Source organism: Sceloporus occidentalis, unplaced genomic scaffold (assembly GCF_023333645.1).
Source record: "Sceloporus occidentalis isolate IW3139 unplaced genomic scaffold, rSceOcc1.0.p SCAF_1, whole genome shotgun sequence".
Taxonomy (NCBI): domain Eukaryota; kingdom Metazoa; phylum Chordata; class Lepidosauria; order Squamata; family Phrynosomatidae; genus Sceloporus; species Sceloporus occidentalis.
Genome location: NW_028316981.1, coordinates 173155191 through 173177443, shown reverse-complemented (window position 1 = coordinate 173177443; position 22253 = coordinate 173155191). Strand labels below are relative to the sequence as shown.

Genomic DNA, 22253 nt, shown 5'->3' with positions numbered 1-22253 from the left:
CCTGCTGCCCCAATCTGGCGCTTTTCCAGGCCATGGAGAAATGGCAAAATGATGCTTCCTCGTGGCCTGGAAAAGGGGTACCCTTGGGGCTGCATGCCCCCGGACACCCCGACAAGCGCAGCCATGGCAGAAAGGGACCGCCTGGCCCTTTTCTCACTGGTTTCATTCCCACAGCAATGTAGCTGCCATGGGAATGAAGCGTGTGCCCCAAAGGAGCCCTCCGCAAGTGCCATGCAGTGGTGCAGTGACATCACACATGCGTTGGTCTGTGGAGGCAGGGTGTGCGTGACGCCATTGTCACACGCGGCGCTGCGTAAGGATGGGGCACCTTCAAAATGGTGCTGTCCATAGAAACAAGGGCTGGGGAGTGTGCGGTTGCTGCGTGCACCCCATCCCTAGTTTTGGCCTTAGGACGGCACTTCTGCACCTTCTGTATCAGACCTTGGTTTCCAGCAGAGTTAAAGGAACCATTCCTTCCCCTTTGGTCTCCTCAGCACCCGTCCCCAACATCTCCAATGAGTTCATGTTCTCATCATCTGCTTCCTTCATTATCCAGCTCTCATATCTCTACTCAATCCAGTTTGGGGCCTATTTCACTGCCCTGGATCAAGGCTAGGGAATCCTGGGAACTGTAGTTCTGTGAGGCATCGGACCTTCTCTTTCAGAGGGAGCTCTGTTGTCCCAATGAACGACAGTTCCCAAAATCCAGCAGCCTTGAGCCAGGGCAGCTAAAGTGGTGTCAAGATGGATGATTTCTGCAGTGTGTTTAGGCCCTGTGTGAGAAAGGGCTCTGGAGCCACCAGAAAAACTACAGTTCCCATGATTCCCTAGCAGTGAAAGCGGCGTCAAAGGGGATCCTTCCCGCAGAGAGTGTGCCTGAGGGAGGGAGGCCCTTCCTTCCCTCTTCCAGACAGAGGCTCCTTCCGCCCGCCCGCCCGCTTCCCTTTCACCGCCTCCTCCTCGCCTACGAACCGCAGAGTCAACCAACCGCCCCGTCTGCCTTTTGGCGGACCCGCCCTTCCTCTTTTTCCTCCTCCCTCGGAGGAGGAGGAGGCGGTGCCTCTTCAGCCCTCATCGTCACGTGACAGCCTCATCCGGGCCTTTTGCCTCCTCTATCTCTTCCCAACATGGCCGCCTCAGGTGAGTGCTGCTCCGTGGAGGCATGGGCCCCTCCGTCTCCAGGGAGGCCCGCAGCCGTCCCGTTTGAGCCTCCTCCCTTCCCTTAGTTTCCTCTCCGCAACGGCCGCCTGGCCTGCCAGCCAGCCCGCCCGCCTGGCCTTGAGCGCGAGAGAGAGAGCAAGAGGGTGTGCGCGGCGCGAGCGCGAGGTGGGGGGAAGGGAAGAGAAGGGAGCCTGGCCTGAGCGAGCGAGAGAGCGAGCGAGCGAGCGAAAAGGGAGCGGGGCTGATGCCTTCGGGGCTGCTGCCCATTGCGCAAGCGCGGCGGCGGCGGCGCGCGCGCGGGAGGAGGTGTGGGGAAGGGAAGGACCTGGGCGGCACCCACGTGGACACCGCTCCACAGTCGCTCTCCCCCCGCCCGAGTTCTGGGGCGTGGCCAGAGCTATGGGCGGAGCGTTCTATACCTGGGAGGGGGCTTTCTAAGCCCCGCCCCAGAGAGAGAGAGAGAGGCCTTTGGCGAAGCTTCCCTCCTGCCCTTCCTCCTCCCCATCCCGCCCAAGGGTCCTCCATTCCAGCCTTCTCTGCCTGGGAGGAATCCCCAAAGGTCCTCCATTATGACCTTGACATTGTAAAATGCTAACATAAATGCATGCTTCTTGGCCAGTGAAAAGCATTTTGGGATGCCTCCTGGATAGAAGGCCGAAGTGGAGGACAGGTCCTGGAAAAAGAGGACGCTCAGGGGACCCTGAGAGTTGCAGTGTTACAAGGCCTTCTCTGCCAAAGAGGGCCAGTGCCTCACAAAACTACAGGACCCCAGAAACTCTGTCGGAAGGAGCCAAGGCCATTAAAGGGGAGTCACACTGACTATGGCTGCAGTGTGGATGGACCAGGCCTTGTGAAGGAGCATGAATTGCTATCATGACCATAACGAAGAAGCATGTGTTTATCTTTATAGGGGTGTTTTTAGCTTTCAGTTGGCAATGACTGCCTTACATCTCTTCTGAAGTTGTGGCATCCGGTCACCTTGACCCAGGTGGCCAGAGGCCCTCCTTTTCCAGGACAGGTCCTCCAGTTCAGCCTTCTGTCCAGGAGGAATCCCAAAATGTCCTCCGTTCTGAGCATGACCAAGATGTATGGATTTATATTAGCAATGTAAGCTTTTGTTTTAAAACGCCCTTCCTCCTTTGCAGAGAGGACATCTGGTCCCCTTGTGCCTGCCTCCTCTTCCCTTCCTTCTCTTTATTTATATCAGGGAGAGTCAGTGCCTCCCTCCTGTGAACATAATGCGCTCTGACTCCCCCTGGCTCCACCTCATGGGATTTCTGGGATTTGTAGTTTGGCTGAGAAGGCTACAGGCCTTGTGAAATTCCAGATGCTACGGTAAAGGCTGTGTCAAACTGCATTATTTCTACAGTGTAGATGCAGCCACTGTCACTCAGAGTCCTTTCGTCATATCTCTCCTCACTTAAAGGGAGGTAATAAAAATACTGTTGTCTTAGGTCTAAAACACACTGGTTTGAGGCTGCTTTAACTGCCCTGGCTGAGTGCTAGGGAATCTTGGGAATTGTAGTTTATTGTGGCACCAGAGCTCTCTGACATAGAAGGCTAAACGCCTCACAAAACTACAGTTCCCAGGATTCCCTGGCATTGAGCCAGGGCAGTTAAAGCAGTCCCAGAATGGATTATTTTTTCCAGTGTGTTTTGGGCCTTACTCTCAGCCACTCCCAGTACATTTTGCAGTATAGGGATAGGTTAACATATACGAAGTGCTTCTGGTGCTCTGTAATATAGGAGTGTGTTAACATGTGAAGCAATAGAGGAGTATTTTAACATACGGGATGTGCTTCTGGTGCTTCGTAATAAAGGAGTATGTTAACATATCTGAAGCAATAGATGAGTATGTTAACATATGGGATGTGCTTCTGGTGCTTCGTAATAAAGGAGTACTGTATGTTAACATGTGAAGCAATAGAGGAGTATGTTAACATGCGGGATGTGCTTCTGGTGCTCTTGCAAAGGCTTTTACTCTCTTGTCAGTGAGGATGACAGCCTGTCCCTGTTCCCAGCGGCACACAGTCCATGTGTGCAGTCTGTACATTAGATAATAACAGACTATCTGTTTGTATAGGTATGGTATTGCCATGTTTTCCATCTCATGCTAATCTGAATTGCCACATTTCCCCCCCCCCTTTTTTTTTTTTTTTTACTAAACTGGCCTTTCTGTTTATACTCTTCTAGAGCAATTTGTGTGTGTGTTCTGTATTTTTATCTTCTACCTTCAAAATGTGTCGCATGTTGGATGCAGCATATTCAGTACATGTGCAGGATTATTCCTGCTCTTCTTCCCTAGTGCTGCCATCTTTATATGCTGTACCATCTTGGTCTGGGCTCCTTCTGGAAGAGCAGAATGTTAGAATGGTCTGTACAGAACCTTTGTCCCAGAGTGCAGAAATAATCCAGTTTGAGACCGCTTTAACTGCCCTGGCTCAGTGCTGGGGAATCCTGGGAATTGTAGTTTATTGTGGTACTAGACCTCTCTCAGAGAGAGAAGGCCCAATGTCTCACAAAACTACAGTTCCCAGAATTCCCTAGCACTGAGCCAGGACAGTTAAAGCGGTGTCAAACTGGATTATTTCTGCAGTGTGTTTTGGATCCTTGACTGCCTGTCCATAGGGAAACATTTTAAATAGCCTTCTTCTATAATGAATCTTTTTACAAGTGGAAAGCTAGTATAGCCTGAAGCAGGAACACGATTCCTGTGTGTCCTACTATATTATTTGTGTGGTTCTTTTAAGAACTGGAAAACTTTGAAAATGGCACCCTTCACTTGTCAGTCTGGAGTGACTCATCCTTTTTTACTGTTTCATTCTTCTGCATCTATAGACTAAGCTTGTCTTGCGCCCTTTTCTCTGTAACGCCTTTTCTACTTATCTGCTTTGCTGTCATCATGTTTCTCATATAAGATTAGCACACCAAATGTGTGTCATGGGTTGCTGATATTATTTTGAGCTGACTCTTGTGTAGATTTGTCCTTCATGGACTGGCTGGGGGGCTGTCCACGTGGCCCAAATGCCCATGTTCCCCCCTGGGCTTGTGTTGTCCTGTTTGGACAATGCAGGCTATTAGCTCTGGTTCAAAGGGCCTTAGCAGCACGGGTCAAAATGAGGCACCATTTGCCATGGAGTTTCAACTCTGTGGCAAATCCTGGCAGATCGGACGGCCTTGTGTGCCTCTTGCCTCCCTTCACTGTTCCTTATATTGAGAAGCCTCCTGTTGCTGCATCTGGAAACAAGGCACCAGGTTCAGTCAGACACCCTGTTTCCATGTCAGACATTGCAGTAGGGGTATTCTCACTATCAGCAGCTGCGGCAGAAGGTAAGGGCCACGTGGCAGTAGTGGGTCTGTGGCACAGGGACGGGTGGGTGCATAAATTCCCAGCTATCCCCATGTCAGCCTGGGGACTGATGTGGGTTGGGAACTGGGCCAGGATAGCTTGGCTCGGCCTGTGCTATCCTAGTCCATCTGCTCAGGTCCTAGGTATTCTGTTTGTAGCATTTTTGCTCACATATCAAGTTATATTTGTTTGCTACCTTGATATTTATATGATAGCTATTTATTCTGTACAAGCTACTTTCATTGGCGTATAGCACGTTGCTTATTTGTTCAGAAGCTGCTGGTCTTCTTTTCAGAGAGCTAATTTATTTCTGCTTGAGTATCGTGCCAAACTCTGGGTCATTTCCCAGCACTTCCAGTTAATGTTTTCAGTGATGGGAATACATATGCCCATGAGATGTGTGTGTCTTCAAGTTGCCTGTCTACTTAAGCCCACCCTAAATGTGTTTTTGCCAGAGATACTTTCACACAAAACTAATGGATCTTGGTAGATTATGCTGTTTGGTAAACTGTAAAGCCTTTCCTTCTTGCTTCCGTCACTACTTGCATGTTCAACAAAATGCAACAGTTCCTTTCATAGTATACATAATTCTTTTTTGTCGTTACATATTGATGTTTTTCAGGTGGAATTCTAGGGAATCTTGAACTTGCAAGTTGATCATTGATTCATCTATATGAAGAATAGTATTAAATGACAAGCTTCCTGAAAAGCCAGTTTGTTCTGAACTGCTCATCTTTCCTGTAGCTGCACATGACAGGAGATGTGCCGCATATGTTTTAGGGTGCATTCTTAGTTCATACAGTATGGAGATGCTTTGATCCAAAACAGGTCTGGCAATAACATTGGATTAGCTGTGGGTGCCCCAGGAAAAGGATGGCGATATCATTAACATACAGGTAAAATCAGACTTCTAGAATAGCATCATCTGGATTCCCCACAGCTATGCAAAATGTTTAATTGGGCTATAATTTTTGAAAACTCGTATTTAGACTGGGACGGTGAAGAAGCAAAATGTCTATAATACAGTTACCCTGTAGAATGCAGTGGTCGTGTAAATATTATGTAACCGACTCGGTTACATTCTGCAAAGATAAAATGCCAAACTATCCTTGGGAATCTGTTCTTTTTAAAGATGCACATTCATTCTGTGACAAACATCCCTTTCCTAGTCAGTGAATATTGCATGAATACTTGGCTGCCTACCTGTGAAATCCTTACTCCTAAGAAATGACAAAATTGCTGTAAATCAGTGATTCCCAAACTGATCCTCCAGGTGTTTTGGACTTCAGCTCCCAGAAGCCTCAGCCATCTTGGCCAGTGGTCTGGAATTCTGGGAGCTGAAGTCCAAAACACCTGGAAGGCCAGAGTTTTGGAATTACTGCTGTAAATTCTAGTTTGTTCTAGCCCCTGGACTGAGAGATTGGAAAACATAATGAATGCTAAGCCGTATGCAACTGGGACAAGCTCCAGCATCCTGTTCAAGTCTTCTTTTGCAGACAGGGCAGAGAGGGGAAAGTTTGCTCTGTCCACTAATCCCGAAAAAAGAATGATGAGCTAAAGTGTATTTGTTTCTCTACTCCCTTTATGTTGTAGGGGGCAAATTTTTGAACCCATAGGTTCTCTTTTTGAGATAGCAAAAGTGATCTTATAATGTCTTAAGCCTTCTTCCTCACTCTGCAACTTTTCTAATCAGTTGCTTGCTTGACTTCCTGGGGTGGGAGTATAAAATACCCTTTGCTTTGCTTCAACCAATTTGCCTGTTCTGGCCCCTTGGATTCTTCTTCGTGAAATGGAGGTTCAAGGTGAGAAGGACTTCAGCATTTCACGTTTTCCTTTTGACCTTAATTTGACTGGCCAAGAGTATTTGATATATTATTACTCTTGAATATGGTGCACAGAAGCTGGTGGGGATCCTTCAAAGATAGAGAAATGAGGGCACTGCAGTATCTTCCCACATACTGTACAGCAAAAGGACTCAGTCCTGAGTAAGGGAGCATCTTGAATCTACGTAGATCAGTCTCTGGCTGACTTGACTTTTCCTCCCAATTACGTAATATGAACACTGCCTTTTGAAATGCACCAGGCTGCACCAAATAGATTACTCTGGAAATACTAAGGTGCAAGGAAAAAGCATATGCCTGTGATCTTACCTGTGCATCACTTTAATATACTGCAGTAAATAATGCTTAATTCCTTTCTAATTCCAGTTTGTTGAATTGTTTGCTTCTAGAAATGTTACTTGTAAATTCCCCCATCTTGAGAGTTTGACTTTGCAAAGGAGATGAAGGGCTGCCGTAAGCTTTCACTATCGGTGATAACGCAGATATATTCAAGTATACCAACTATAACTCTTAAAAACAAAATGGACTGGGCTTCTTTTTTAGCACTCGTTGTACAAGGAAAAGAGATTGACGCAGCGTAGTTGTGTCACTTGAAGCTAGTAGAATTAGATTCTTCCCCTTTGTTGCCACAGTTTTGAAAACTAAGCCTCTTATTCTGCAGATGCATTGGGCTCTGTCCCCACTTTCTCTAAAGAAAAAAGGGTAGAATTTAAAATTGCGGGTGCATGTATTTATTGTAACATCGATTCAGTGTCTTGAGTGCTTCAGACTACCAATTTTAGCAAGTTCTTTGATTTGCACTCTTAAATGGAAAAAGAGGAAATCTATTATTTTCTACAAAAAAAAGTATTTTGAGTAAACCTTTTTATTGAGATTTGTTTTAAGGCCTTTTCGTATCCTTACACTAGCTCTGAACAAACCTGTAAGTTGAATTAGACTGAAAAATTGTGAATTGCCCATCATGTTCTAGTGAGCATTATACTGTAAGTAGGTGAACCCAGCCTTCCTGTGCTAATGGGATGTCTTCCTTCGTAAAATGGCCTTTGATTTGTTCCCAAGGTAAGTACTTGGTCCCCCAAGTAATAAACAGTTCCATAAAGCTGTATTACGCTAGGACAAGCAGCTTATTTTTCAGCACTAATTGCTATGTGGCTGACAAGGCTGCTTCAGCTAAGTTACAGGAATGGTATCTGTTGTTGACACAGTAGCTTTTAGGTCTAATTTCTGACCTAGTTCTTAAGAATAGCAAATGTGAAGAAAACAGCTTTGCCAACTTGACTGGTACAAGCATAATGGAGTTTTGTTGGCAAAATCTGGGCTTGAGCTATGAGTAGAAACTGGTATTGACTTACGGATATCCTATACCAACAAGACAAGTTCTGCTCTTCTATGTGGATTATTCAGTATTGCTTTTCCTGAGCTTTGACAGGGTTGATAATATATAAGTAGTGCTGTATGTCTTTGTAGTAAGATCTACTTCATGCTGTTTGCTCTCTGCCTATGAGTTGTCAACCATTTGATGCCAACCGAGCCTGCAGGTTTTGAGTCAGGTGCCTGCTAGTTAGTGACTGCATTTGCAGTCACTGAGAAAACAATATCAAACAATTTTTTAGGAGTATGTCATGACGACAAAAGAAGGGTGGAAATGGCTGTAGGTGAAACATCTGACTTTTTATTAAAGGACACATATCGCAGTAGAAATGCATTCAGGTTCATTTTCCAGATTTGCAGTCAGTAGGTCACTACTGCTGACTAACAGGAGTGCTTTTTGTTTGTTTTTTCATTTCAAGTTGACGTCATTATGTCTGTGTCCTTGGCAATCTGAACCTCCACCTTTCCAAAAGGACTGATACTAATATTTTAATTATAGGTGATGCTTGTAGACTACAGCACTTCAGAGATGCTGCCTAACATGACTGGTTTATTGTCAAGCAGATTTTCTAGTAATTGCATTTCCATTGCATTCAGTATGAGTGCCTCACTGTCTGTTAAGATTGTCAACTCATACTTTCAAGATTATCTTTCCCTTTAGGTGTAGATATGGGAAGAGGAAGCTGGGCAGACCAAACAACATAATGGAGCAGGGATAATCTGGCAATTCTTGATTAAAGTAGGAATAGGCAGAGTGAAGCTCTGGAGTTGGATGCAACTCCTCAATGCTGTTTTTTCCAGCCCTTGACCTTCACTGTTTCCCTAGACTGCCCTTTCCTGTCCCCATCTCGATGAATTTCCTTTTCTATAGGCCTCCACAGCACATCTTCCATTTCTTTTTCAAAGCAATTTTCTCCAAACTAGGACCTCTGGCCACTTTGGGAAATCTGCATGTTGACACATCTTTTGACAGTTGATTGAATGGGTCTACACTAGTTAGGACTGACCAACAGGATACTAGCCAGAGTATTAATTTTAACCAGGTTGCTATTGAAGTATAACAGAGTATCAGTGTCTCTTGTATTAAAGTGGTACAGAATAACATGAGCGAGGACTTCATATCGTTTGCTAAACAAATAAATTCAGAAGTCAATAGAAATGAATGCCTGCTGCAACTCCATGTAAACTTACATGGTCTGGGGCTTAAAAGATTGTTAAGGTGTGCTGTGATGGTTAGGATGGCACAGCAGAAGCCTTCTGCCTTTCATTGATATAGATCTTGTCTCCTCATATTATTTGTAGAGTTTGAATGAAATAGGCCCTAGGGCACGCAGAAATAGAGATGGTGGAAGCTTTGTTTCCTGTTGAAGCTTAATTACTTTCAACAGATATGACAGTGCTTTATTTTATTGTGGGCAGGGGGAGAGTTATGGGCAGAAAAAGAGGTTTATGGATAAAAATTAATTATTTTCAAAGAATGAAGACCTAGAAAAAGATCTTCCCTAAAATGGGATGAGAGATTTGATTCCTGTTACATTGGCCTCTTTGTTTCCAGTTGCTAAAGAGCTCTGAGTTCCCACTTTTAAGAGAAAAATGGCACCACAGGACTACAGCCATGTTTGGGATATGTTGAAGTTATTTGGGAGGGATTTATTTGATGCTAGAAAGACAGATGGTAGACCATACAGTTTTTGGCAGTACAGTGATGCTTGGTCCAAAACACACTGCAGAAATAACCCACTTTGAAACCGCTATAGCTGCCCTGGCTCAATGCTAGGGAATTCTGGGAACTGTAGTTTTGTGAGACATCTATGTCAGAGACCTCTGGTGCCACTACAAAGTATAGTTCCCTGGATTCCCTAGCATTTAGCCAGGACAGTTAAAGCAAATTATTTCTGCAGTGTGTTTTGGACTCCTGTGAGTAAGATTGAGGGATAAACCAGGACAGTTCAGTTAAAATCTGCCATTTATGTACTTATTACATGATCTTAAGGAAGCTAATTTAAGTCTCGGCTTCCCAGCATATTTTCCCCACCAGTATGGTTTGGGCATTTTAAAAGGGATTCTTATATACCTTTTATGTATTAAATTGGTGTCCAATTTGTATTAAGGTATTAAGTTGGAGTCCAATGATGCAGTACTTACCCTATCTGATGATGAGTTTCCAAGGGCTTGGATAGATGTGTTTTGCAGTCTGGTTATCTGTGATAATTTAATGACAGCATAAAACTGGAGAGTTGTGCATGGCATATGTTCCACCTCCATTTCTCCCTTCTGAAGTGTGGCTATTTTTAATGTCGATTCCAGTTGCTGATGCATTGGTCTCAGAACACTAGTATCCTCTGGCCACTGAGAATGGAGAGAGTGGCTAGGCAATTCCAAAAACTTCTTTGTACATGTAAAGCACAAAGACAGTGAAATATGATATACCTGTGTTGTAGCTGGGCAAAACTTACTATATCTGAAAGTACCTTTTTTATCTTCTGGAGACAACCTTGCCATGAAGTCATAATGTGATGACATAGCTGAAATTATCACAATGTGAAGGCAAATAAAAATGACTCTGTCCCTTTCCTGTAGGATCTACACTCATAAAAAGAGAGGGGAGGGAGAAAATAGTTTAAAAACATGCCGTTTAACTTTGGTCAGGGACTGGTCAATTACTATGCAGGTTGCAGAAGAAAGTAAGTAGATGGGCTGAGGAGCAACAGCAGCTCAAAGACACATGTTGTTGCATAGCATTGCTGGATGATTTCACATCTAGAACAGTGTCATATCTTTCACACAGGGAGTAGAATTGTGTGGTCGCCAGTATTGTGAGGGATAAGATACTACACTGACTCAGTCTGCAGATACTCTGAATAGTATTGAACGTGTTGTGTATAATGAACCACCCTGTTAATACTGAATTTTTAATGCTGTGAGGTTGTTTCCTCCCCAGTCCCTGTGGGTAAAATATCCTTCTTGTGGACCCAAGGCTCATGAGGCCAACGTATGCACATGGTGCTCACTTTAAACACTGAAGGCATTTGTAGACTCTAGTGCTGTGATTTGTCTTCCAAGACGAGACTTTTGGTGAGTGGAGTTCAGTGAGTGTCATGTGCCCATATTGCGTGTTTTCCTCTAGAACAAAAGGTTGGGGGAGCAGGCACTTTGTGGCAGGTGAACATAGGTGCCCAGCTCTTATGTGGCAGGTGGATGTTCATAACATCAATGACATGTCTATAAATGTGAATAAAGGGCATAATCATAAGATTTTTTATGTTGCATGATATGCTACTGAGTCTTTGTGCTGCATTTTTCAAATGTATGATGGCTTTATTTTATGACGAAAGGTTGAAGAAGCTGGGCATGTTCAGCTTGGTAAAGAAAAGACTGAAGAGTGTCATGACTGCACTCTTTAAACCCTCAAGGGCTGTCACAGAGAGGAGGGGGCAGGCCTATTCTCTGCTGCCCCAGAGGGCAGGACCAGATCTAATGGTTGTAAATTACAGGAGGGCAGATAATGGAACTTTAAAAGGAACCTCTTGACAGCAAAAGTGATTCAGCAGTGGAGCCAGTTGTCTAGAGAGGTGATGGGGTCTCCTTCTCTAGACATCTCCAGAAAGAGGCTGGTAGTGATGCTTTAGCTGGAAATTTTGTATTAAGCAGAGGGCTGGACTTCATGGCACATAGGTCCCTTTTTATGATTCTGATTATATAATTTTATCCTTAGAACATTGTTCATTGAGTGGGTAACAGTAAGTAAATGTTCTAAAAATGACTGTCTGAAACAAGGGTGGTGCAGATCTTACTTCGGCCCAGTTTTTCACCTTTTAAAAAGAAGAGTTTCGCTGTTTAGGAATAGAAAATGCATTGGTCTTCTTTAAAAAAAAATAGGCTAATGAGAAGATGGAAATACTGAGCACTCCGTCTGCTTTGGGAAAATCTCCTTTAGAGACATTTTTGTGGTTTCAATAGTATGCAGTTATCCAGAATCCCCTTTCCTTCTATCTAGAGATTCATGTCATGGTTACAGTCTGCTTTCATACACAATCCTAGCAGACTGCACAGGACAATAACTGCAGTACAGTTGAGCAGATTCCCTAGTCTCTCTCCCCACTTTTGTATTGAAAGTTACAGTCCAATATATCGGGGAGACATCTGGTTGAGAAAGGCTGTGTTGAGGGAGCAACCTACCGACTGAATTCTGACAGCTTGTAGCAAATGCACTCCCAGACTGTTTGTTCATTACTTAAGATAAAGCACAGGTTCCATGGATTAAGGATAGGCTCGAAAATAGTTTGCTTCTTGAACAGAAGGTTACTTACTGTGTATAGTCTGTTCTATGCCCCATTAAGAGCCAGAACTGATTTGAATTCTCATATTCTTTACAGATATAGTAAAGCCACCAACATACTGTAGAACCATTGGTTTCATTAAGTCTTCAGAATGTTTTAAAGCTAGGATCTTGCTTTAATGAAGCACATTCATTTGTGTGCACACATGCATGCATTTATGTAAGGCTGATAAGTAGAAGTTACCCCCTGGTAACTTTTCCACATGGAAAATCATTTTACTGTAATCCAGACTGAGAAACTGAGTTGTCTTAATTTTATCCATGATATTTATATGACAATAATGTTACATTATGGACTCCTACAGTAAGAAGAACACTTTTTATTAGTGCTACGTTGAACCACTTAAATTGGCAAACTGGGTTTTTTGAGATTTATGTATTTTGTAGATTGTACGCAATTGGCAGGTTTTATATATTTTTATTCATTTGATTATTTGTATGTACAGCGCTGTGTACATTTACAGTGTTATAGAAATAAACTATAATAGAAATAATAATAAAGACTAGAACTTTCTGTGCATGTAATTTCTTGAATATTAATTACCACTTGTTTGTTTATAAGTACAGTTGTCTTAACAAGTTCCCTTGTAAATGAAAGAGACTTTATCTATGATTTTGTTTACTATGAAAAAAACAGTAGTTGGGGGAGTGCTCTGTATATCTTAATTATTTTATTATTTCTTTAATGTTCATTGTCTTTCCTATTATTATAATTTGTATAGCACTCTTCATTATTTGTGGCTCCTCAGTTACTAACCATTATCTGTCCTTACCATCACCCTTTACCATAGGCCTCACTGTGATAGTAGACTAGACGGGAAGATTATCTCACAAATTGTGCTGGGGGTGGTATCTGAGGATGGGATTTATGTAGCACTATCCCTGGCTAGTATTTCTCTTCCCTGATGAGTGGATGAGTGGACCTTCCCAACAAATTGGGAACAATTTTTCCCAGCGTACCACAATGCTCCCTTGCTGTCTTACATCATCCATAGAACAACTCTGTGATTTTTTAAGTTGAGAGTGAGCTTCTTGGCCCCACAGTATTTTATCCTAGAGGTTCCTCATGTCTGAATGCCATTTCTAGGACATGCTGCCAGCTCTTTTTACCTTGTGATGTTTTACGACTCTGCTGAACTTCAAGAAGGGTGCAGCAATGCTTATTAAATTCTGCATAAATTTTATTACTTCCAGTCGATTTAAGGACACTAGTGTTTTTATGGCTTGCTAAAAAAAAACACTAGGTGGCTGCCCTTGCTGTTCCTTCACCTTGATTTAAAAGAAACTTATTTGCAGGATAGCTGGGCTGCTCAGCTTTTCCCAGCCCTTCCTTCTTGCTACAGCCATCCATATTTCTTGGTTCCTTCTCTGTTGGTCCCAACATTTATCAATTTCCTTGCTTTATCTTTGAGCAGCAGCAACACTCTTTTTCTGATTAGCTATTATGATCATCTGCAGAAGCTATTGCCTGTCAGCATGTATTGTGAAGCAGAGCTGTAACTCCAGTCCATGGTGTGAACCATGAATCACTTTAATTTGAAGGAATTCTTCCAGAGCAAGAATGGCAGAGCGGTGAGTCGATTGGATGCTACCTATTGGACCAGTGGCTCTGCTGGAATAACTGTTGCTATTTCAGTACTCTCACTAGCCACATGTAGCATCTGATCAGCTCCATTTCCAGCCAGACTCACCATGCAAGGATCTTTCCAACTGAAATGGTGCATGGTTGAAAACTGGCCAGTCTGTCCCTGCTTTGCTTCACAGCATATGCAGGAGTGCCACCACTTCTGTCCTGGAAGTCTTCCCCACCATAAGGTGGTAATGATGCCCCTGTTTGTATTCTAGTTAGTAGACATAAACTGATCAGTGTTGTCGCATCCTGTCATATGAGGGCCTCAGAATAACACAGAACAATTTGGAGCAGAGGGAATGATTTCCCCCATTTTTTTCCCTCTGGAAAAGTGGGAAGAAATGGATTGTGAGATATTTTCTTAGAATAGTGGATAATGTATTTAAGACAAGGTGTTCTCACATTTACTCTGTCCACATTTTTTCAGAAAATTATGTAGCATACAGACGGGTAGCTTTGGCTGTATAGAGTATTTGACACCATAGTGTAGTTCTTTTAATAGGAATGAGTGTTTTTTGTCTACTTGGAATTATGGAGCACTTGAGGAAACAAAATAATATTCTTGCCTTTATTAATATTGATGGTTTCTTCTATTTTTATTGATTTTCTTGCCTGCTTGGCATAAACTGACAAAACCAAAGAGGTTGCTTATAGTAATCAGGACCTTATAGTTGAGGACTGTGTAGTTCCATTTTAATTTTAAAAAGTAAATGCAATTTGTTATTATCTTCTGAATAAACGGTATCAAACATGATCAATTTATGCCAAAACAAGTTATTCATTGACTGTAATCTGTAAAGGACATTCATACTGCATTTTTCCCCTCAAGAAACTTCTGCTTTTTTTGTGGGGAGGGAATAAGAGAAAGTCCCCCCCCCCCCCCAATATGGCTGTTGGACAACTATGGCTGTTGGACAAACAGGATTGGAAAAGTAAAAGTTTCAGTAACTTTGATGAAAGTTTCTGAAACATTTACTTTTCCAATCCTGTTTGTCCAACAGCCATAGTAATAGCCAACAATATTAGCTCAGGTTTCAACCCATGAAGTGAAACATTTGTTGTAACAAAGTATTAAGCCACTTTTCTTCCATTTTTTCATACAGCTAAGAAGAAGAACAAGAAGGGGAAGACCCTGACTCTGACAGACTTTCTGGCAGAAGATGGTGGTGGTGGTGGTCCCACCTTTGTTCCGAAACCAGTTAGCTGGGCAGATGAGACAGATGACTTGGAAGGAGATGGTAAGATGGACTCTTCCTTTTCACCACATGATAATAGAGCTTTCCTTGTGCTGAACATTTCCCAGTAGATAAGGATGGAACATCCTGGAACTTACGTTGCTCCTTCCTTTTCACTCCTAGCAGGCAGGACAAAAGACATAGAGAGCCCTTCCTCATCCTCACAGCCGCATGAGGGACCAACCCCCCTTGCCATTCAGTCCTTTCCTGCCTATTGCTCCTAGTGGACACACTCCTTCACATTCTCTCTCTCTCTCTCTCCCTCTCCCTCTCTCTCTTTTACCCTGTTTTCAAAAAAAAAAAATCTCTCCACTGTTTGTCCTGCTTTCTGACCTCTCTTTCCACTTCTTACCCTCCTAAGAGTATTTCTGTTTGGTTTATAACAACAGAGTCTGAGTAAGCAGTTTTCTCTTTAAAGAGAGAACAATGTGGTAGAAATGCTAAGAGTTACTGAAGCCATTGGCATTTTCAAGTTTGGTAGCATTCTAAACTTTTGCACAATGACAGAAACTGAGGTTCTTCTTTTTGATGTCATCTTAAATTTTGGCTATATGTACAACACTTGTGAAACCATAAAAAACTGTAGAGATATGATTCCATTTTCCTCAGCAATGCTTGGCACATTAACCTGTGCCCCACTCTATGTTTGACAATGCTATCTATGTATACAAGGACACTTAACAAAACTCTGTTTATGTTGTTCTAGTAAAAGGGTAATAAATATTATAAACTGCTCACAATAAGAAATATAATATATAATTTATTTTGTCATCAACCATCTGTATGGTGTGTTATGTTTTTCTGCAAAAAGCAGACTTTATTCAATGTGTTTGATCAGTAGAATCAACAATTACGGTTGCCATATTAACTATGAATGTAATTCTGGCAAGCAGCCTATAGCAGTAGGTAAACTGTGGCATTTTCCTCTTCGAAAAAAGTTACAGCATTTTCCTTGCTCAGCCGTTTTTATTATTGAGGTAGTATATTAGTTTACCAGACCCATCTCTGAATCATTTTTTTTGCAACACCTTCAGTCATCTAGTTGTGCCATATTTAAATTCTTTCTTTCCTTCATGCCATCTTCTATAGCCCTCTCTGGCTCTACACCTTTGCTCCCATTTCTCCAGATTTTTGCATTCTCCAAATCTCTGAGCTGCAAAAACAAACAAACAAACAAAACCCAAAATAAAAACCCTGCTTCTGTTTGGGGCTTCAAAGGGATTGTGTAGCATATTTGAGACTAATTAAGAAAAAAGTTGGTTGCATAAACCTTTGCAGACTTAAATCTACTTCATCAGATGCTTCCCTACTTTCTCAGATATTTGGTTAATTAAGTAAATTAAGATATTACTCTTAATCCTACACAGCCTTCCTTTACCATCCTTTATCTCCCCCCCCCCCCAAAAAAAAAAAAACCTTCTAGAAAGACAGAAGACAAGAAGTGGAAGGACTAGGCTGGGTTCATGGTTTTAAAAAACAGCTTTGTAAAAAGGATCTCCTTTGTCAGGGCTTTGTTAACTGGGTATGCCTGTACCTACAAGGAAGTTGTGTAGAATTTCCAAAAAGAGAAGCAGAGGGAATTTCAGTTGTAGGGCAGAAGCTTTGGCATCTGTGCTATCATTCTTGTTCATGCTAATGTGTGCATATCTGTGTGTAAGAGAGGGAAGGGTGTGGTAAAGATGTGTTTGCTCAGTGGAAAGATAGAGAGGCATTCTGCTAGTTGTTTGTCATCAATCCAAAAGGCAAGTATTTAAGTACGCACCTAGTCACAAGCAATGGGAAATTGCATGCAGGCAAATTGTTAGGCTACCAGAGAAGGGATAGTTTCTTCCACTTCTTTTCTGTGCTTAGCATGGAAAGCAAGCTGAATGTCCGAGGGAAGAAGCTTACATCTCCATGTCTAGCATAGAAATTTAGCAGGCAGCTAGAGGAGCTCTTGGACCCTCTTCTGCCATTTACCAGCAAGCTAGTAAAATCTTGGTAATTTAGGAAATTGTGCAACTATGTTTACAGGGGTGCCTTTGGAGCATGCAAGATTGTTCTAAAGCACTCCCTACCTCTCAGATAGTTTGATAGTTAACTGTAGCCCTTAGCTGCAAAATGTTCTGTATGCATTTATGAGTATTCACAGCATATGTTCTATATAGAGAGTTGTCCTCATCACAGTTGATCAGTTTTAGATTTTAAAACAACAACCATTTTTTTCTGCATTCATATTGGAGCCTACTTTGAAACCTGCGGTTTTGTGCAGTGTTTTCTTCAGTGGAAAGAGATGTGCAGAGGGGAATTGCTTATAACATGATATGATGCCCTTGCATGCAAAAAGAATCCAGTATTGAGCATGAAGAGCTACTTTTGACATGTGGCCCATTGTTCTCTGTAGATCTCGTATAATGATTGCACGTTAAACTTAGAATATTCTGTGTCTGCTATTAGTTTTGAACAGTGCAAGGGATCCTAATGTGCAAACTTTTCTCCCTAGTTTCTACCACCTGGCATAGCAACGATGATGATGTGTATCGAGCCCCTCTAATTGACCGTTCCATCCTGCCTACTGCACCTCGGGCAGCTCGGGAGCCCAACATTGACAGAAGCCGTCTCCCAAAATCACCCCCTTACACTGCCTTTCTGGGAAACTTGCCGTATGATGTAACAGAAGAGTCTATCAAGGACTTTTTCAGAGGACTTAATGTGAGTATTCAGTGAAGATTTATTTCATGTGATAAACCCACTCCCTTATTTTTTTAGAGTCATAGGAAGACAGGTGGAAAGCATTTGGTGGAATCCAGAAAATCTTGGGCTGTGGGAGTAGGGATGAAGCATGTGTCCTTGGGAATATTATTGAGGTAAGCTAAGTGAAAATGTAATGTCAGGGAAATTTCATACCTCTGCTCTCAAGAACTTGTTTCTGGTGCAAAACCTTTTCACGGTTCCAGGATTTTCTCACATGTTCTTATTTGCTGAAAACTCTCTGGACTCTTTTATTGCTTGTAGATCTTTTATAGCTCAGACTATAAGCTTCAGTTACTTTTGAATCCTCCATAGGCATCTGGGCTACTGGGTGTCTGTATGACTGCAAAATACACCCCCCCACACACACATATATATTGCTGAGAGATGAAAGCAGCAAACAAATAAAGTATGCCCCCTTCCTATTTTAGCAGAATCAGAACTATTGGTTAACTTCTAAGCATTGAAGATTAACTCCGGAACTGTTTCAGCTTCTTAACTGAGAGTAATTTTTGCACCAGTTAAGCATAAATTTACCTGAGACAGAGGAGTTTTCTCTTAAAATGCATCTCATTTTACTAGTTGCCAAGTCACAATCCAGCAGTATTGAAGCCTGATGAGGAAAGGTACAGATGACATAGTGAATAATTCTAGAAGTAGAGGTGTGAGTTTGGAAGGTCAGAGGACAGAATGCAGCCAGATTTCATTGGGTCTTAAATTGACTGTTACCCATGTGACAGCACTATGTGCTGATCACAGCAGATTTTCCTGGTGGCTGAAATGCTGTTGGCTTGCCTTTCATGTTCTTTTTCTGTTTTCATATTATTAATGCTTTAGTTCTGCCTATTAGAGATTGCTACATTAAATTTGTACAATAAACATCATACGTAAGCTGTCTTGGAAACATTATTTCTCTTGCTGAGTAATATGGTCTTGCCCACAAGGTTTGTAGTCGACTGATTTCTACATTTTAGGACTCTTTGTAAGGAAGCCTAATGGCTTCTTTCTTGATGTTCAGAAATGACAAATCACTAGTGGTCCTTCAAGACCAAGAAGTCACAATAAGTATGTATATCATTGTAGTCGAATTAGCAGATCTGTTTATAGAGACATCCATATGTTAGGATTAGTCATGCTGGTAAATCAGGAGATTTGAGGTAGTTTTCTCTGCCCCTTTTGTCACTAAAACTAGTATCTTGGAACATGTGCCCTTAACATCTTTTAAGACAGTGTTACTCAAAGTGGTGATCTGTGGACTGCAGCATTCCCTGAATTATTGGATGCTGGTCCTTGGCAAGTTTCCAAGAAAGAAGGAAATAGTTGTAATCAGTGTGCAAATATATGGTATTGATCCATAGCACATGGGGGAAATATATTTGCTGGTCCCCCACATCAAATAGGCTAAGCAGCACAGCTTTAAGGGGTTGTTGTATTTGACATCAGGACAGTGGAGGCTGAAGTCCTTTACATGTTTATCTGGGAACAAACCCTGTTGAACTCAGTAGCACTGATATTCTGTAAAAGATGCTTTGGTGCCTGCATATAAGTGAAGCAGATGTTGGTGATATCAATACAGCATCAAAAGGAGTTGGTTGTGCTCATTAATCTGGAACTATTATTTTTATACGTGACCTGATTGAAGGAGTGAAAATCTAGCACTAGCATTCACAGTAGCTTTTCTCCTTTTAAGTGACTTACCAGCTTCATAACAGTATTTGTTTCTTGATATCTTATTTTGGAATTTTACTGTTCGCTTCCTTGAGCATCTTTAATTCCAAGAGCATTATGCCAAATTTTAGTTCCTATGCAGATTGTACTATTTTTGTGTGTGTTGCCCAAAACATCCCGACTAACCACCCTGAAATCTTCATATGAAGAACAGTTTAACCATATCTATAGAATAAATAAATTGAATGCCGTTAATTTTATTTTGTTGTAACATGCAGCATGATAGACCTTGTATCCCTTTTCTAGGGAGATGGTCACTGAAAAATCTTTTCTTCCCTCATTCAACTGCAGATAAGTGCTGTTCGTTTGCCTCGAGAGCCTAGTAATCCAGAGAGGTTGAAAGGTTTTGGATATGCTGAGTTTGAAGATTTGGACTCCTTGCTCCGTGCTTTAAGCCTCAATGAAGAGGTGAGTTGCACTGTGCCTGGAAATGCTGTAAGAGTCTCTAACCCTCCCATTACAAATTGACTTCATCAGCCTTTGGCTTCAACAGAAATATGGGGGGATTGTGTAGGTTGCTCAACCTTCTTGTTCACTTGCAGTCTTCAGACTCTGTACATGATTTGAGTAGCTAGCCTGAGTTATATGTGTAACCAGCCTTGTATGCCTACTCTTTATACTGGGATTGTAATAACTATGTCATTCTGACCCATGTGATGAACTTCTCTGTTGAAACAGCATGTTTCAGCCAAAATCTAGGCTTTGCTGTATTATTTGGTGGTGGGGATAGTTTGAAAAGTACACTTTGGAAAAGGTCCTTTTTAAACTACAGCTTCTGGAATTTCCTGACCAGTATTGTTATGCTGAGTAAGACATTCTAGGCAGTGTAGTTTTCAAAGTAACTTTTTGAAAAATCTGCATTATAGTAACATTAAACACTTCTGTCCCAACATCAAGGTTTCAGCATCAGGCTAGGGCAGTGATGGTGAACCTATGGCACGTGTGCCAGTGGTGGCACTCAGAGCCCACTCTGTGGGCACATGTGCTCTTGCCCCAGCACAGAGTTTGATGGAGTTTGTTACTAGAAAGCCAGAGGAACATGGCACTTTGCAATAAATAAGTGGGTTTTGGGTTGCAGTTTGGGCACTCAGCCTCTAAAAGGTTCACCATCACTGGGCTTAGGGTACTAGCAAAAAAGGAGAGATGCTAGTTTCCACCTTAGATATTTTTCCATGGTTGAACACTGGAGGTACAGGTTCCTGTAGATGTTAGAAATCAAAGCTAAGAACACAGTTGTTGGCATTTATTGCAAGTGGTGCTGTGAGGTCATAACACGTATTGGAGTTGAGAGTTGACTTTCAAGTATGAGAAGTTGCTAGGTCTAGATTGCCACAATAAAATCTCCAAGGCTTTATAATCATTCTGTGGAAATGTCATACAGTGGGCCCTCTCCTTACGCGGGGGATCTGTTCCGGACCCACCCCCCACGTAAGGGAAAATCCGCGTATGCTCGCACCCCATAGGAAACAATGGGGTGCATGCATGTGGCAGTGCAGTGTGTGCATGCAGCAGTGCACGCCATTGATTTTATTGTCATGCGGCTTCCACGTAAGTAAGAAGCTGTGTATAGTGTGATTGCATACGGCGCAGGCGCACTGTATTCTGTTGGTGCTGCTCATAGAAGGCCAACTTCAGGTCACAGTCCCTGGTGTCTTGTGCAAAGTCAAGTGAGTCAGGGTTTCTGCAAGATGTATTAAGGTGCACATTTTAAGAATGATCCAAACTGAAGCTGGAAGCACTATTGGAAAAAATGACTTTCAAAGGGAAGTATATCCAGAGTATTTTGGTCTTTTTATTTCTGCAGAATGCATGTTATGCAATGACTTTGAAAGAAACCGAACCTGTGAAAATGTTTGTCATACTTTCAAGAATGCTTGCCCCTGAAAATGTTTGCTTTCTGAGGTTTTTATTCGGATTTTGAGAAATTGGATGCAGTCAAAGAATAACACATTTATTCTTGATAAAGAATAGTAAATCAAAAAGCCAGTTAAAAAACGTACTGACATTCAGGGGTTCATTCTTGTACAGGGCTATAGAACAACAACATCCAGTCTTTAGCAGTTGAGTCCGTATTAATCTCATTCTCCAACAAATTGGCTTGCCATTTTACTCCATGTATGCATGTCTTTTCCTCCTGCTGTCCTGCCCAATGGAATAGAAGATAGTAAAGAGTGGGTGAAACAGCCCAGCAATTGTTTGAAGCAACTCAGATTAACCAATTCTTAGATTCTGCTTTCCATATTTCTTGTGAATGCGGAAGCTGACTTCTCATGAGGCTCATGTCAAGAAATTTGTTGCATTTTTATCAAAATAGAGCCAAAATAAAGAAACCAGATTCCTTCTGATCTTGGAAGCTAAGCCGGGTCAGCCCAGGTTGGTACTTTGATGGGAGATTGCCAATGAATATCAGGTGTACTAGGCCATATTTCAGATAGTGGAAGTATCAAAATAACCTTTGAATGTTCCTTACCTAACAAAACCTTTCAAAGTTCAGGAGTTGCCATAAATTTACAGGCAGCTTGAATGCACATAGATGCACACAGAGCAGACAAGCTGGACACCCTTCAACAGGAAAAGAATATGCATGGATTATGTACTCTGCTTTAGCTAGCTTAGGTAAACTTTAACTTAATCTCAGTTGTGTGAAAGGTGTTCCTGGCTAAAGTCTCAATAGTACTTTCTGAAAGACTTTTTTTTTTTTTGCCTGATGAAAGCAAACACATGATTAGTATTATTTTTTTACCCTATATCTTTGTTGATCCTTATGACAGCTGTAGCCAAAAACATAATAGACAATGTGGGTATTATGTCTCTTGTGTAAGTCTCTCTTTTGCCATAGTTTCTATGAAGTGTTGTAGCTCTTGTAGCA

At 42.0% G+C, this 22253-nt stretch overlaps 1 protein-coding gene across 1 annotated transcript in view; it reads left to right on the top strand.

Annotated features, from left to right (window-relative positions):
• The first annotated feature begins 1033 nt into the window (after window positions 1-1033).
• EIF4B (eukaryotic translation initiation factor 4B) overlaps window positions 1034-22253 on the top strand; it is a 40767-nt gene continuing 19547 nt past the window's right edge. Inside the window, exons 1-4 of the mRNA XM_089482533.1 lie at window positions 1034-1140; window positions 14795-14929; window positions 17409-17617; window positions 19676-19792. Of these exons, the coding sequence (XP_089338659.1) occupies window positions 1128-1140; window positions 14795-14929; window positions 17409-17617; window positions 19676-19792 (474 nt within the window). The 5' untranslated portion in view covers window positions 1034-1127. The remainder of the gene's footprint in view (window positions 1141-14794; window positions 14930-17408; window positions 17618-19675; window positions 19793-22253) is intronic.